Source organism: Microcaecilia unicolor, chromosome 2 (assembly GCF_901765095.1).
Source record: "Microcaecilia unicolor chromosome 2, aMicUni1.1, whole genome shotgun sequence".
Classification (NCBI taxonomy): Eukaryota; Metazoa; Chordata; class Amphibia; order Gymnophiona; family Siphonopidae; genus Microcaecilia; species Microcaecilia unicolor.
Genome location: NC_044032.1, coordinates 76,756,609 through 76,773,092, shown reverse-complemented (window position 1 = coordinate 76,773,092; position 16,484 = coordinate 76,756,609). Strand labels below are relative to the sequence as shown.

Below are 16,484 nucleotides of genomic sequence, written 5' to 3'. Positions count from 1 at the left end.
ATAACCAAAGTTAACAACCAGCCAACAGGATCAACTCACCCCTTCTGTAAACAGTTCCAGGACTGCCTCAATGCAGCATCAACTCCCAACAGATCTCTCAGGATATATCGTAGAACGGACCCAAAGCAACTTCAGGTGAGGCGTCCTTCTGATTTCTGGCGTTGCAAGAGTCTGTGCCCTACTCGTTGCCATTTCGGATGTGTCCTCACATCTGCAGTCGGTTGGGAGAGCCCTGCTGCAGAGGGCGTGGCCGTCTGGTTATCCCCCTGAAGTATCTCATGTGCCTCTGCCACCGATTTGATTTGGTGCTGCTTTCCATCTTTGTAGAATGCTAGCGCAAACGGGTGTCTCCATCTGTATCAGATCCCCATTTCTCTTAATTTAGCCGTTATCGGCTTTAGATCGGCTCTTCGCTTCAGGGTGGCCGCCGCCAAGTCCTGATAAATTTCCACAGAGTACATGTCCCATTTGAAGTCCTTTGCTTGTCTCGCTGCTGTTAAAACTCGTTCTTTCAATGTAAAGTCTTGAAAGCATGCGATTATATCTTTGGTGAGGTTCCTTCTGCTGGCCCCTAGAGCCCGATGTGCTCTTTCCAGGATTACTTTTTCCAGTGGCACCGGCTTATCTGTATCTGCTAGTAATGAGCTTACAATTTGTTGGACCACGAACTCACTGTTCTGGTACGTCGGGGTCTCAGGTAGGCCGCGGAAGCGAAGATTGTGGCGCCTGCTCCTATTTTCCAGATCTTCTAACTTATCAGTGATTAGCTGCTGTCCAAGACGCTCATCCGCTCTCTGCTGCTCCAGGGAACAAAGTGTCTCCGAGTGTTCCTCAATTCGGCCCTCCACCTCCTCAACTCTGTGCCCCAGCTCTGCCATCTCGCTTCTCAAGTCGGCTCCCAGGGTCGCTAACTCCGAGCGCATCGTCTTCAGGTCCGAACGGATTTCTTGGATCCAGGAACACAGCTCCAGGAATGCGGCCATCTCGGGTTCTCCCCGGCCCTGCGTTGCGAACATGTCTCCAAAATACCGAGAATACAAAACACTCAGGACCTATAGAGCAATTCTTGCATACCATAAGCAGTATTTTCTACAAGTCACACAAGGAAAAGGAAAGCATCTTAAACACTACAGTGAGCACTCGAACATCAATTCACCTATTGTAAAACAAAACCAGACAGAATAGTACAGATCATCGATCCTGCACAGTCAGTGCCAACTGAAAGCCATGTCTTTTTCACAAACAGACACACTCTAATGCACTATAGAATAAGTAATCATAAACTTTCTAGTTAGACAAAACTTAAACTGAACCACTAAGATGCTAGACTGCATACAATGCAACACCAAAGAAACAGAAACTGTCCCCTAGTACTGTGCAAAATATAAAGACAGCAGATGTAAATTTGAAAAAACTAACAAGTACCAATCACTACTTTACAAATTAACAAATAGAAATAAAACAAATATATAAAATAAAATACCATTTTATTGGACTAATACATTTAGCTTTCAGAGACTAAAACTTCCTTCCTCAGGTAAATATAGTATAGTGCTGTTACAGTATCCTATCCTGACCTGAGGAAGGGGGTTTTGTTCTCCGAAAGTTAGTCAAAATGTATTAAAATTAGTCCAATAAAAAGATTACCTTATTTACATCTTCTATTTATAAACATCTATTAACACATCTACAATACTACTTTATCCTAAAGCAAAAAAATAAAAATATATATTTTATTTACAGTTTGTTGTCTCTGGTTTCTGCATTCCTCACCTTCTTTTCACTATCTTCCTTCCATCGAGCATCTGTCTTCGCTCTCTGTCTGCCGTCCCCTCCATCCAATGTCCGCCCTCTTTCCCTGCCCCTTCCATCCACTGTCTGCCCTCTCTCTCTCTGTCCCTTCCATCCATATATGCCCTCTCTCTCTCCCCCTTCCATCCACTGTCTGCCCTTTCTCTATGCCCCTTCAATCCACCATTTGCCCTCCCTCTCTCATCCATCCAGGGTCTGCCTTCCCTCTCACACCCCTTCCATCCAGGGTCTGTCCCCCTCTCTCTGCCCTCTCTTTTCGGCCCCCAGCTTCAGCCCCCAGCCACTTCTCCATGTCCCATTTTCAGCCCCCAGTTCCAGTACTATCCCCCTTATCCCACCTACCCTCCTTTTCAGCCCCCAGTTCCAGTCCCCTTCATCCACATGCCTTGCATTAGGGCCCCCCTTTTCAGCCCCAGACCCATTCTCCCTCCTGCCCCCTTCTCAGACCCCAGTTCCAGCTCCAGGCCTCTTCTCCCTTCTGAGCTCCCCCTCCCAGACCCATTCACCTTCTCCCATCTGAGCCCCCCCCAGACCCAGACCCATTCCCCTTCTCTCATCTGAGCGCCCCCCCCAGACCCAGACCCATTCCCCTTCTCTCATCTGAGCCCCCCCCCAGACCCAGACCCAGTCACCTTCTCTCATCTGAGCCCTCCCAGACCCAGACCCCTTCTCTCATCTGAGCCCCCCCAGATCCAGTCCCTTTCTCCCATCAGACCCCCCCACCCAGTCCCAGTCCCCTTCTCCCATCTGAGCCCCCCCTCCCCAGCCCAGTTCCCATCTGCCTACCACCAGCTCTGTTGACAGATGACCCTCTCCTCCCGACACCCAGCCTTTAAAAAAAATCAGTGAAGCGCCTCCCCTCTGTTCTGCTGTAAAAGAAGCAAATCGCCTTGTTGTGTCGGCCCTTCCCTCACTGTGTCCTGCCCTCATGGAAATGGGAAGTTACATCAGAGGGCGGGACGCAGTGAGGGAAGGGCCGATGCGACGAGGCAATTTGCTTCTCTTACAGCAGAGCAGACGCGAGGCGCTTCACTGATTTTTTTTTTTTTTTTTTTAAAGGCTGGGTGCCGGGTAGCAGGAGAAGAGGGTCGTCTGTCGATGGAGCTGGTGGGCAGGTTGGGACTGCGGAGCACCCCCCCCCCCCCCCACCACCTGCTGACACCCGGGGTGGACTGCCTCCACTGCCCCGCCCTCGGTACGCCACTAGATCCCGCTTTGAATGCGCCTAAGTATATAAAGAAAATTATTCAAATTATGTATTCTAGACTAAGGTTGGTCCATAGAATATTTATCAGTTCAGAATTTCTGAACCGTTGTTCAGATAGTACTGTTCATGTTTTGACTATTGTAATGCCTTGCTGTTAAGTCTGCCAAAGAAGAGTTTGAGGTCCCTTCAATTAGCACCGAACTCGGTTTGAGCATATTTCTCCTGTATTGATGAAGCTGCACTGGTTGCCCATTGAATTTAGAATTCAGTACAAAATTTTGTCCTTAGTTTTTAATGTTTTGACAATGCAATTTCTCTGATTATAGCTGCATCTTTGCACTTATATCAATCAGTGCGTCTCTACGATCTTCGACTGCTCTTTTATATGATGTACCTTCCTTTCGTGTGATTAGACTTGAATATTTAAGATAAAAATGTTTTAACATAGCTGCACCTAAGCTTTGAATGAGTTAACTTATCAAGGGGTCCTTTACTAAGGGGTGCTGAAAAATGGCCTTCAGTAGTGTAGGTGCGTGTTTTGGCCGCACACAGAATCATTTTTCAGCACACCTGTAAAATGGACGTTTGGCAAAATTGGTGTGCATTCATTTGGGTCTGAGATCTTACCGCCAGCCATTTACTTAGCGGTAAGGTCTCACGTGTTAACTGGGCGGTAATGGTTAATGTGCGTTCAAATGCTGATTACCACCCATGTGCCAGAAAATAAAATTATTGTCTGACACGCGTATTGGACGTATGTAAAAAATGAAATTACTGCCCGGGCCACATGATAGCTGGGCTATAACTCAGAATTGACACGGGTTAGGTGTGCATAGGTGCTTACGTAGCTTAGTAAAAGGGCCCCCAAGTGTGTTCTATAAAATCCATAGCACAATTTAAGTTAAAGTTAAAGACCAGTATTGTTTCAGCAGCCTTTTGGGTCATTTAATTGAAGGATGTTTGGTTGCAGACGAGACCAATGTTAGTGATTTTTACAGGATGTCAGACATATATTAAAGTGTTTAATTTTGAAGTAATTTTAGTTTGTATTACAATGGGGCTCATTTTCGAAAGAGAAAAACGTCTAAAAAGTGGCATAAAGCAGCATTTGGACGTTTTTCTCACAAAAATGTCCAGATCAGTATTTTCAGCCAAATCTGAAGGCGGCATGCCGGAAGCGCGTTAAGGGCGGGATGTGGGTATTCTTAAGACTTGAACGTTTTTCAGCCATAATGGAACCAAACCAAAATGTCTAGGGCTGAAATTTCAACGTTTTGGTCTAGAGCTGTTTTTGTAATTAATAAGGCACAAAATGGTGCCCTATATGACCAGACGAACACTGGAAGGATTTGAACTGCTGCTTTCAGTGACACCTCAATATCCCCAGTTGTCACTGACCAACCCCCACCCCCAAAATGTGAATAAAATATGACTTAGCAGCCTCGGATGTTAAAAACAGGTCTATTAGACCAGCATGTAGGTCCCTGGAGTAGTGTAGTGGTCCCTATTTCCTTCTACCTGTCACATTTGTGGTGGAAACTGTGACCCCCTCCCAAAGTCACCATAACTTTACTGTACCCACATATATGTGCCCCTTTCACCCATAAGGGCTATTGTAGCGGTGTACAGAAGGGGATAGTGGGTTTTGGAAGGGGAGGGCTCAGGTAACAAGATAAGGGAGTAAAGATGAGATATGTACCTGGGAGCATTTTTATTAAGTGCACAGAAATGCCCTCTAGGGTTCCCCATTGCTCTCCTGGGATGTCTGGGGAACCAGTCTACTAAAAATGCTGGCTCCTCCTCCATCCCAGTGGCATGAATCTCTACATTTTGCACTTATTCGGAGTTTTTTTTTTTTGTTTTTGAAAATGGATCAAAAAACAAAACGTACAAATCGGGAAAACCTTGTTCGAAACAGTATTTTTGAAAAAAAAAAAGGCGGTTTGTGGGCAGATCCTCGGATAGCCCCACAGAGGGGGTGCCCAGATGGTGATGGTTAATAGTTCCTCCTGAAGAAGAGTATCTCGAAATGTGGTCATGCATAGAGGAACTAGAGGAATTCAGGTGGACTAAGGTCTGAAAATTGAGAGGGATCTCTTGTTGTGGCTACACACGCAAGCCTTTCTCATGTCACACAGCGGATTCACAAGGACAGCCGCAATTGCATTTGAGATGGTGACGTATGAAATTCAGCAGTGAAAAGACATTGTGATTTAATCTGTTACATCGAGCACATTGAGAACACGGTTGGAATAACTCCTAGATTGAAATGGAACGTCCGTGATTAATTGGAGCCATCTAACACGGTCTAATGGAACTTTATACAATGGTCCTTTGATTTAAAGAGATATTATTTCTATGGACTTAAGTACTAGCATTGATCAATGTGGCAATCAGGATCAGGAGTTAATATTTATATTAATGTATAATTTGTTTTAACTTTATTATTTTACTTAATTACATTCACATTTATCACATAAATGTAAGGGAAAACAGGAATTAATATTAAAAAAGAAAACATTTTCTCCCACCAATATATGTTATATAATCATCCACAACTGGGAGATCCAAGATCAGGAAAACAATCTCAAAGAAAATAAGAAAAACTCAAAATGCTTAATCTTACAATTCACTTTTTCTGAGGGAGGAAGGTTAATCGGTAATTGCAGCCGGTACAGTGGTAACTAAAAGAAGTTGCTGCAGAGGGTTCTTCATCTGTTCTTTCAACTCCACAAACTCTTGTAATTTCTTAGGTTCAACAAATAAGTAATTATTAAAATTCAAAGAAATAGAACACTTACAAGGGAATCGCACTAGAAAGGTACCACTTAGGGCAATGATCTTTGGCTTAAAACCTCCTAGTCTGCGATTCCCCTGATAAGTCAGGAAATATATTTATCTTTGAACCCAAAAAGCTATCAACCATGTGTCGGAAATACAATTTCAAAACATTATTCCTATCTAAATCAAAGGCGAAAGTCACTAGTAATATAGCTTTTCCAAAATATCAGTTAAGTTCACATCTCTTTTCTCTGATAAAGAAGACTATTTAGGGGAAATATAAATCACTTTAGACACCGGAGGGTGTCTCAGAAAATGTTTGCAAATTATCAGAGAAATATTTCTTCAACAGTTCAATAAATGAAAAAATTCCATAGTCAAAGTCTTTATTTTTATATCTTGGACTTCCACTTTGTTAGATAAGTATTGATATAAATTCTTTAATTCACATGTTTATTCCTGAAAAATTTTAAACATCTGAAGAAGAAAGTTATTCACACTCTGCAGCGCTTCTCATAATGTGTCCATTGTGACATTTTTTGGCTTTACCAGGTCCAATTTCTCCACAGAAACTGCTCCAGATGTCTTCGGGGGGGGGGGGGGGGGGGGTAGAACTCACTCTCCAATCCCCCAGTTGGTTTATTATCCGGAGTCGATGCTGCGCCAGGACCTCCTCGGGTCGCGTGAAAATCCTGACCCACTTCGGGCGTTTCCACTGTCGACATCCATAGCGAAGCATTACTGTTTCCAGGTCTTGGAGGGGTCGTGCCAACAGGGAGACTCAAAGTCACTCCCTCTCCACTGAAATTCGGCAATAAAGCCTTGCTGTTCCCCGAAGCAGGAACCGTTATCCCCGATGTTATAACCCCGAATCTCTCCAAAGTAGGCTGAGAAGTAGTGGGAACCCCAGCCGTGTTTGAGGAGGACAACACCACGGCTTTACCTTTTCTCTTCCCCATTCTCTGGGGAGCGCGCCTACTTCTTCAGGTATTCTGGAGTAAAACGAGAACTCAACTAACGTACGTCCTCCCTCAACGCCATCTTGGATCCTCCAGTTTGGGACACTCTTTGTCTGGTTTCTCCTCAGAGGCCTGTCTGATATGGGTAACCCTACAGCATAGCCCTCTGAGTCATTGAAACACTGAAGCCCCTCCACCACAACAAGGTGGTGTCCCTTCGGAGGGGTAATGTATAATTTGGTGCGATGTCGTGTCTGAGTGGTTAATGCTGTGTGGGATGTTTGAGAGTGAGTTGCGTGAGAGCTTGGTGTTGGAGAAATTAGTGAATGGATATCAATAAAGGTGTCCATGAAATTTAAACTTAATAGTGGAGTACTTTGAGGCATATTTTCAAAGCACTTAGCCTTCCAAAGTTCCATAGAAACCTATGGAACTTTGGAAGGCTAAGTGCTTTGAAAACATGCCTATTTGTGTATTATAGAACTAACCAGAGAGTGCCACGTTAGTCAGAACAGATATTCAGTGACACTGTACAGTTAAATGCTACTGACTATCTGTTCCTGGATTGACCACTGTGTTTTAACCAAGCATGAGCCTCTCCTGCTTGAGTAAATCCCATTGAATATTGACCTGACATATTTTTCTCCATAACATCTAGCTGTTTCTATTTGAATACTTATCCGCTCCCACCCCCCCCCCCCCCCTCACTCTCTCCTCAATCACTGGCTGACTACTTCCGCGACAAGGTGCAAAAGATCAACCTTGAGTTCACTACCAAGCCACCTCCTCCTCTTCACCCTTCAACCCTCTCCCTCAACCAACCAACCCAGACCTCCTTCTCCTCCTTTCCTGATATCTCCGAGGAGGAAACCGCCCGCCTTCTTTCCTCCTCAAAATGCACCACTTGTTCCTCTGATCCATCCCCACCAACTTACTTAACACCATCTCTCCTACTATCACCCCCTCCATCTGTCATATCCTCAACCTCTCTCTCTCCACTGCAACTGTCCCTGACACCTTCAAGCATGCCGTAGTCACGCCACTCCTCAAAAAACCATCACTAGACCCTACCTGTCCCTCCAACTACTGCCCCATCTCCCTCCTACCCTTCCTCTCCAAGATACTTGAGCGCGCAGTCCACAGCCGCTGCCTTGATTTTCTCTCCTCTCATGCCATCCTCGATCCACTTCAATCCGGTTTTCGCCCTCTTCACTCGACAGAAACAGCACTCTCTAAAGTCTGTAATGACCTGTTCCTTGCCAAATCCAGAGGCCACTACTCCATCCTCATCCTCCTGGATCTATCCGCCGCTTTTGACACTGTTAATCATGACTTACTTCTTGCCACACTGTCCTCATTTGGGTTCCAGGGCTCTGTCCTCTCCTGGTTCTCCTCCTATCTCTCCCACCGCACCTTCAAAGTTCACTCTCATGGATCTTCCTCCACCCCCATCCCCTTATCTGTTGGTGTTCCCCAGGGATCGGTCCTTGGACCCCTTCTCTTCTCAATCTACACCTCTTCCCTGGGCTCCCTGATCTCATCTCATGGTTTCCAGTATCATCTCTATGCTGATGACACCCAACTGTATCTCTCCACACCAGACATCACCGCGGAGACCCAGGCAAAGGTATCGGCCTGCTTATCCGACATTGCTGCCTGGATGTCCAACCGCCACCTGAAACTGAACATGTCCAAGACCAAGCTTATTGTCTTTCCACCAAAACCCACTTCTCCTCTTCCTCCACTTTCTATCTCAGTTGATAACACCCTCATCCTCCCCATCTCATCTGCCTGCAACCTCGGAGTCATCTTTGACTCCTCTCTCTCCTTCTCTGCGCATATCCAGCAGATAGCCAAGACCTGTCGCTTCTTCCTCTTTAACATCAGCAAAATTCACCCTTTCCTCTCTGAACACACCACCCGAACTCTCGTCCACGCTCTCATTACCTCTCGCCTGGGCTACTGCAACTTACTCCTCACCGGCCTCCCACTTAGCCATCTATCCCCCCTTCAATCTGTTCAGAACTGTGCTGCATGTCTCATATTCCGCCAGAACTGATATACTCATATCACCCTCTCCTCAGGTCACTTCACTGGCTTCCGATCAGATACCGCATTCAATTCAAGCTTCTCCTTCTTACCTGCAAATGCACTCAGTCTGCTGCCCCTCACTATCTTTCTACCCTCATCTCCCCTTACGTTCCCGCCCGTAACCTCCGTTCACAGGATAAATCCCTCCTCTCAGTACCCTTCTCCACCACCGCCAACTCCAGGCTCCGCTCATTCTGCCTCGCCTCACCCTATGCTTGGAACAACCTTCCTGAACCCTTACGCCAAGCCCCCTCCCTGCCCGTCTTCAAGTCTTTGCTTAAAGCCCACCTCTTCAATGCTGCGTTCGGCACCTAACCCTTACCGTTCAGTGAATCCAGACTGCCCCAATTTGACTGCCCCTATCGGACCGACCGTTCACTTGTCTATTAGATTGTAAGCTCTTTGAGCAGGGACTGTCTCTCTTTGTTAAATTATACAGCGCTGCGTAACCCTAGTAGCGCTCTAGAAATGTTAAGTAGTAGTAGTAGTAATTATGCTTAATTTAGCTGTACTTTGGCAGTTCCAAGTATTTGTTGAGGCAAAAACACTGGGTGTGAAATTTGGTAGTTCATCGATGAGTCATCAGATACTTAGGATTTGTGGGCAGTACTTTGCTGTGTTTCACTTTGTAAAGCAAACTGGAGTTTTTTAGGACAACTGACAGCAGCAGTCCAAACTTTGATTTTTAAGCGGATATAATATTGTAACAGATTGTTAATATGAACTCTTTAAATGATTATATGATCTCCAGTTTAATTCAGGATTAGTTAGTAGATAAGGTATGGAAATACAATGTCATCCATTTTGTTATGTTGGCTTCCCATACAGTATCAGGTGATATAAAATAATGTTTGGGTGCTTTTGCATGATTATTTAAACTGTCAGGTGGCCTTATATGTTCCCTCCCATTTTTTTCACTCATCACAATCGTCATGTATGTACTACCAGCATTGAACCTGACCTTTTCAGTGCTTGCTTGGCACACGGCCTTTTGATTTATGGGACCTGCTGTTGGCATATTCTTCCAATCAAACTTGGGAACTGTGAGGAGCATTTTCGTAAAGTGTCATGGATTTGACATACCGCATTTTTGTGGTATATTTAAAGCGGTTTACATTTATTATATGCTGGTACTTTCGCTGTCCCTAGTGGGCTCACAATTTAGGAACTAGATGAAGGGATAGCAATTCTGCAATTTTTTTGCATTATAGTTATTTTTAATATTATTACTTGCTGTAATTTCATGTAGTGGTATAATACATTATAGTGATATTTGGTTCTACACTAGTTAGGGTTTTCTAATCTGTCTGCTCCACTATAAGTGCTAAAAATGGCTGAGTGAAATAGAAATGTAAATAAAATAAAAACTTCTGAAATCTGCCAATCAAACAAAAAGGAAATATCTTAAGATTAGTTACTTTGTAGTATTTCTATCACTAACTAACAAGCCCCATGCTCCTTTGTTTTTGTTTTTGTTGTTGCTTTAATAACAAAGAGAAACATCTTTTGGGTAACCAGGCATGGTATTTTATTTTTCTCGGAAGCAAGTACAGGTTAAAATGTTTAGTTTCACTGGTTATACAATAAAAGATTATTCATTTAAAATAAACTCATATGTTGTTTCCTTTGTAGTTCATTTAGAAGCTCCTAATCGGGTTGAGGTCTATGGCAGTACTTCAAGGAGCATTCAGCTGTCTTGGTTTTTGTCTGGCAAATTGGCACATCTGAGGCTTCTGTGTCAAATTAAAATTTACGTGGCAAATAAAGAAATGGAACCAGTAAGGACACTTTTAATGTGATCTTTCATGTAGTAATCTAAGCAAGTTTTTATAAATTTATTTTAAGTTTTAGAATGTCCACAAGGCATGACTTAACTTACTGTGAAAATTGGGCTTTTTGATGCTTCAAGTTTAATAATGAGGCTGGCCTGGTGGCAGAAGACTTGGATTCAGTTCCTTGGTCAGGTATTCCATTTCTCTGGCCAGTGGTGGATGGAGATAGCATTTCTATCCTCTGGAAAAGGGACATCCCAGTCATTCATAATGATACCACCTAGTGGTTGGATGTGGGATTATGATTTGCAGGGCCCCAGGAGGAGGCACCCTCACTAAGGATTGTCACTCCAATGACTGGGCTCAAGGCATCTAATTTTGCTGGATGTCGAAAGGAATAGGATGAAAATGCTGGGCCAAAAAAACCTCCCACTTAACAACAAAAGTGAGATATTCTCCAGCAACCTAAAATAAATTACAAAGATACTCTTCTTAAGCATAACGCAGGGTTGAAAGCTGGCTTTCAAAAGGAAAACAAAATTTGTGACACTTTTTTAAAACAAGTGACAAGCTTTTGCCTGAAAATATATACAGTAATTCAAAAACGCAATTGTACTGTGTACTTTACCTCCACTGACCTAAGTCTGCCGACTTTGGTAGAACATGGGTGTAATGTATAGCTTTGTCAATTAATGACTTGGTAGCTTTATTTTCAAATGTTGCATCTGTATGTATTGTCTGTAACCCTCTGGGTACCCCTAGACATTGGGATAGCCAGCTGCTCTTTTCCAAAATCATAGCAGGCTGCAAGGCGAGGGAGGGATGGAGGTTGAAATTGCATATTTCAGCAGGCCTAGGGAATCTCTTAACGAAGCAGAGTTGCTCAGCTGGCAAAAAACAATTGTGTTGTGCAGCAGCGCTATTTATGGTACCAGAGTAGACTTCAGTGGCTGGACAGCTGCCTCTGAGCAATTGCCCACTCTACCTGTTGGAAAATATGTACATTACATTAATGTATGGTTCCTAAATCTGTCCTGTAGTCCCTAAACTGAGAATTTCGCATATCCAAGTATCCTGTATAGGTAAAGTTTCTCTTGCCTATTCACTGTGGATATTTTGAAAACCTGAAATGTTGTGGGGTAATGAAGACAAGTATGGGAATCACTGAAGTATGTACATCCAAGTTTTAAGATACAGATATTGACTAGAAGCAACATGCTAGCACACATTCAACAATTGTAAATTCACATTACATTTTTGTATTTGAATGTGAGCTTTTCACGTATAGCAGATTTACATAAAGTGACACTGGAATGTGGTTCTTTATTTCCTGAAGTGAAATATTTTTAGGTGGTTTTCCTTGTAGAATGAATCCATTTAAATTTATTTTTCAGCAGAGGGATGTCTATTTGGATGGGGCAGATGATTCCCATTATAGTTCTTCAGTGAATAGATTGCATCCATTTACTGTTTATGCATTCTCTGTTCGTTGCTCTGTTCTGGAGAATTTCTGGAAATGGAGTGAGTGGAGCCATGAAAAGGAACACCAAACCTCAGCAGCACGTATGTTAAAAGTTTAATTGTATTTCAGTTTTGTGAAATAGATACAGTTATAGTAAATTAATATAGCTGTGAGTCTGCATTGAAAACTCACATAGTATGCTGCTTGAGTAATTGTTAGATGGAAAGCACAGAGCAGGCATTAATGGCTTGATAGTTCCCATTCTTTTTAGTGGGTTTTTTTGTTTTTGTTTTTGGTCCTAGGGAAACTAAATTGTACGTTATGAGATTTCTTTTAAACAACCTAAGAGGTTTAAATTTCTCTGTTGACTGGCAGGATGAAATCAGCTACTGTAGTGGGTGACATCAGCTGTCCTCAATAATAGTTTTAGAAAGAAAGAGTTTTTACAATCAATAAAGTTGCTTCTCTCCCCTATCCTTAAGAAAAGCCCTCCTTGTATAAAAGAACCTTTACGGAGCAAGGAATACCGCTCTCCGGAAGATGATTTCAGAAGCCACAGGAAGAGGTCCAAGGGACTAACTCTCTATCCTTGGAATAGGAAGTCTACAAGTCCACAACCACGAGGATTGGCACTTCCATAACGTGGAAGTAATCAAAGGCACTAGAGAAGCCAAGATTGGTGTCAGTGTTGCCAAAGTACCAAAGGTTATGGTTCAGAAACACCCAGTCATCATGCCATGAGTGCAGGTCTATGAAGCACAGGTCCCTGGTTCTGAGACTCCATAAGTCCTTGGCACATACCCCCCCCCCCCCCCTTCAACCTTCTGAGCTGAAGATGTTGGCATCTCAGATATACTTTTTGTTTCCAGAATTTGCATGGATAAGAAGGACTTGAATCTGCAGTTCTGTCTCTCAGTGCAGAGGTTGACCATCTTGGTAGCTGAAGCAGACAAAACCTACCCAGTACCATCCAAAGCTCTGATGTCACAGTCCTATTGACTAAGATCAGTTCTACAGTTCTTCAAAATATTCTGGGCAGGGGCTTGTAGCCATAATAAGCTTGAGGGCAGTGGTGTTTGTTTAGAGTTCCTGCAGTTCCCTTTTAATATCTGATTTAAACATTCAACTTTGTGCTCATTCTTGGATGTGGAGTGCAGGGCTAAAGCAATGGCCGAGTGACAGGAGGATAACAGCAGCAGTTACCAAAGGAGCAACTTCATTTACTGAAAAAAAACAGAAGCTACTTACTGTTAGCTTACTTTCATCAATGGATCCTAGAAGTACTGGGGCTAAATGTCAAAGGAGGTGCATTAAGTTGGATATAGCTCACAGCACACTCCCATTATACATGCAGAGGGAGCCTGGCCACCAATAATAGTCCTGTGCTTGTATAACTTCTGAGATAACGGCAGAGTATTGAACTTGGCTAAAGCTAAGGGTGAAATTTTGTTCCAGAATAGAAGTGTTTATTTTTTGAAGTTTTTCTATGGAGCTTCAAAAAACACAGCAAAGTTTCAGTGCCATCATGCAATGCTTGCAGGATCAGAGGATTAAGTATGCAGTGCTTTACTTAGTGATGCTGCAAGTTGTGCATGATGGAAAGGTGCAGGTGTTTGCAGTGTTCAAAGATGTAGAAGCTTTGTTGCAGTGCCTATTACTGTTACCGCTCCCCAGAAGGATACAAATGGTTACATTAACATCTGGTGGTCAATCAAATCAAAGGCTATGCTTAGGTCTAATAAGACCAGAATTGTCTCTTTTCCTGCATCCTTATGAACTGTAATTCAATTTGTTGTGGCTACCAGAAAGATTTATTAAAATTTGACCAACTGCCAAAGAGTCCACTCTGACACCTGTTGATTTAGATGAAATAGCATTAGAGTTGTCCAGAAACTCTATGCGTTGATGAATGATTTTCTCCACTATTTTTGTACAAATTTGTATGTGTAAGGGTCAAGATAGTTCTTTTTAGGCATAGTTTTCCAGCTAGTAAGTAAGAGCCCTTCTAGAAGACTTATTTGTCATAGATTGGATAAATGGTAGCAGTCTAAGCTGCATATTTTTTACATAGGTTGAAAGAGGGTTTAAAAGTGATGTAAATGGCCTCAGTGATGGAATGGTAATAATGCCAGGAAGACCTTGGCTTTGAACAAGGATCTGATGAATCAGCCCTTAAGGGACAGTACTGCAGGTGGTATTGGGTCTGACCTAGGTCTGGCAGATAACACCTTAGTTTTCCGTTGTGGTTGTAGTATGAAAGAAATCTACAAATTGATTAGTGAACAAGGATTCCAGTGTATGAAAAGATGCTTTACATGAAGGAGAAGACAAGAGCTGTTTAGGATGGCTGTTGCTGGAATGAATCCATGTTAAAAAGACTTTTTTTAACCTTAGATTTATAGGCATATAGCATATCTACAGAAATAGTGTTCCAGATCTTGCGTACCTGCCTCTTTCTGTTTGCCAGGTCTGTCTCAAGCAAAGATTGGCCAAAGTAATACCATGGTTCAGCGTGCCAGGGAAGGAAGGTAGTTTCTATGTCAAATGCTGAACTAATTTATTTATTGCATTTGTATCCCACATTTTCCCACCTCTTTTGAGGGAGAGTAATGCAGTCCTAAGATGATCAGTAGTCAATGCCTTTAGGTTATGCTGAATACCTTGCTTTTTATTCTAGGGGAAGATCTTATGTTAGAGCTGATAATATTAAAAAGAATCATGGAGTGATCTATCTAAGAGACCAGAGTACTGTTAAAGCTGAAGAGAAGGTAGAAAAGATTAGCTCAAGAGTATGTCCTGCTTCATGAGTAGGAAAATGGCTGTTTGAACCAGTTATATATCCTCTTAAAAACTTAAAAATCCATCTCTGCTGTATGGCCAGGACAGTCTACATGGATGTTCATCTAGCACAGTGAATTAATGTGAAGAAGAAAACACATCCAGTGTCATTAAGCGGATTCCATCAAATGACTGTACTACCCGTGAGGAGGAGTGGTAAATCTGGAGAACAAAGACATTTGCTGTTCATCAGGCCCTGATTAAGCCTAACAACGGAGTTTCAGAGAAATGCAACTTTTGCAGGAGCAATTCTTGTGTCTTTGGGTGTGGTGTTCAAAGGCATACCTCCTACCCACCCCCATCCTCCCACCCTGTCAGACTGTCATAGTAATGCTTGAATGTTTTCACTTATATACACTGTCAGCTAGCACATTTGCTTATTTCCGATCTGACGAAGAAGGGCAACCTTCAAAAGCTAATCAAGAAATGTATTAAGTTATGTCCAATAAAAAAGGTATCATCTTATTTTCTTTTCCATGTTTTATTTTGTTTGATTTCTATTGATAACCTTAAGAGTGGACTAACACGGCTACCACACTCCTCTACTGTCACATAACAAAGCTATTTGCCTTCTTTGATCCAAATACTTTGGAGAAAGCATCTGCAAAGCATATCTTACCGTACTAGGTGACAGACTATAGTGTTTATTGTTGAACGCTGTTGAGATTTCAGATTGCGGATTCCATCAAGTTATGCCAGATGCATTGTCATGGCATCCTTAATAGTACATCTTCACTCAGTTTCTATGGAAGAGATCTGCAAAGCCACAACATGAACCTTTGTACATACCTTCAGTTTCTACTGTTGCCTGTTCAATTAGTCTCAAAAGCAACAGCAGCAGTTTTAGTCAAGTGTACCACAAGAATGTTTAAGTTGCAAGTCAGTTCCCCATTGTTTCCTTTGCAGGTTGCCAGTGAGATTTAGGATTCAGTTCAGAGATTTCTATTTGCTTCATCAGACTGTTTATGGGGAGGTTCCATGGTATTTGCATTTTGTGGTAAAATTGTTTACATCTGCTACTGGTTTGAGATCTGATTACATGAAGAAGTTGGCAACTGATTTGTTAGTGACTACACACTATGCTCTGATGAGGGCTGGAGCATTTTGAGTTGCAGTTCCAGTACTGTGGAATGTTTTGCCAGGTTATTTGTGCCCCTGTGCTAATAATACTGGACAGTTTGGGAAGCCACTAAAAACTCATTTGTTTGTCCAGGTTTTCTTTTAATTTTGATGCAGCCGGGTAGCAGCAGCTATTATTATTTGGGAGGTCTTTGTGGGATATTAATACAATAGTTGTTTGTATGTTTAGGATTTTTTACTTTTATGTATGTTATGTTAGCCGCTTAGGTTTAAGTGAGGATATAAGTTTTTAAAATAAATAAGACGGTATCCACTCCACTGACAGAAGGCAAACCTTAAACTTGGGATTCCCTACTAGTGTGGCTGATTTCATTCTGTTTGTTGATGGCAGCTGCTACACAGGAATATATGTACATGCTTGGAAAGACTGTTTGGTCTTTCTGAACTATGAGAGAGTAGGGTCTACATTAGTTCCATTGGGT

General features: G+C 42.6%; 1 protein-coding gene across 5 annotated transcripts in view; it reads left to right on the top strand.

The window, feature by feature from the left end:
• LIFR (LIF receptor subunit alpha) overlaps nt 1–16,484 on the top strand; it is a 267,586-nt gene that overhangs the window by 181,227 nt on the left and 69,875 nt on the right. For 4 of the 5 annotated variants that reach the window (XM_030193054.1, XM_030193052.1, XM_030193053.1 and 1 more), the window contains exons 11-12: nt 10,483–10,628; nt 12,017–12,185. In XM_030193054.1, coding sequence (XP_030048914.1) covers nt 10,483–10,628; nt 12,017–12,185 — 315 coding nt within the window. The remainder of the gene's footprint in view (nt 1–10,482; nt 10,629–12,016; nt 12,186–16,484) is intronic. The other variant, XM_030193051.1, reaches the window with a different exon arrangement.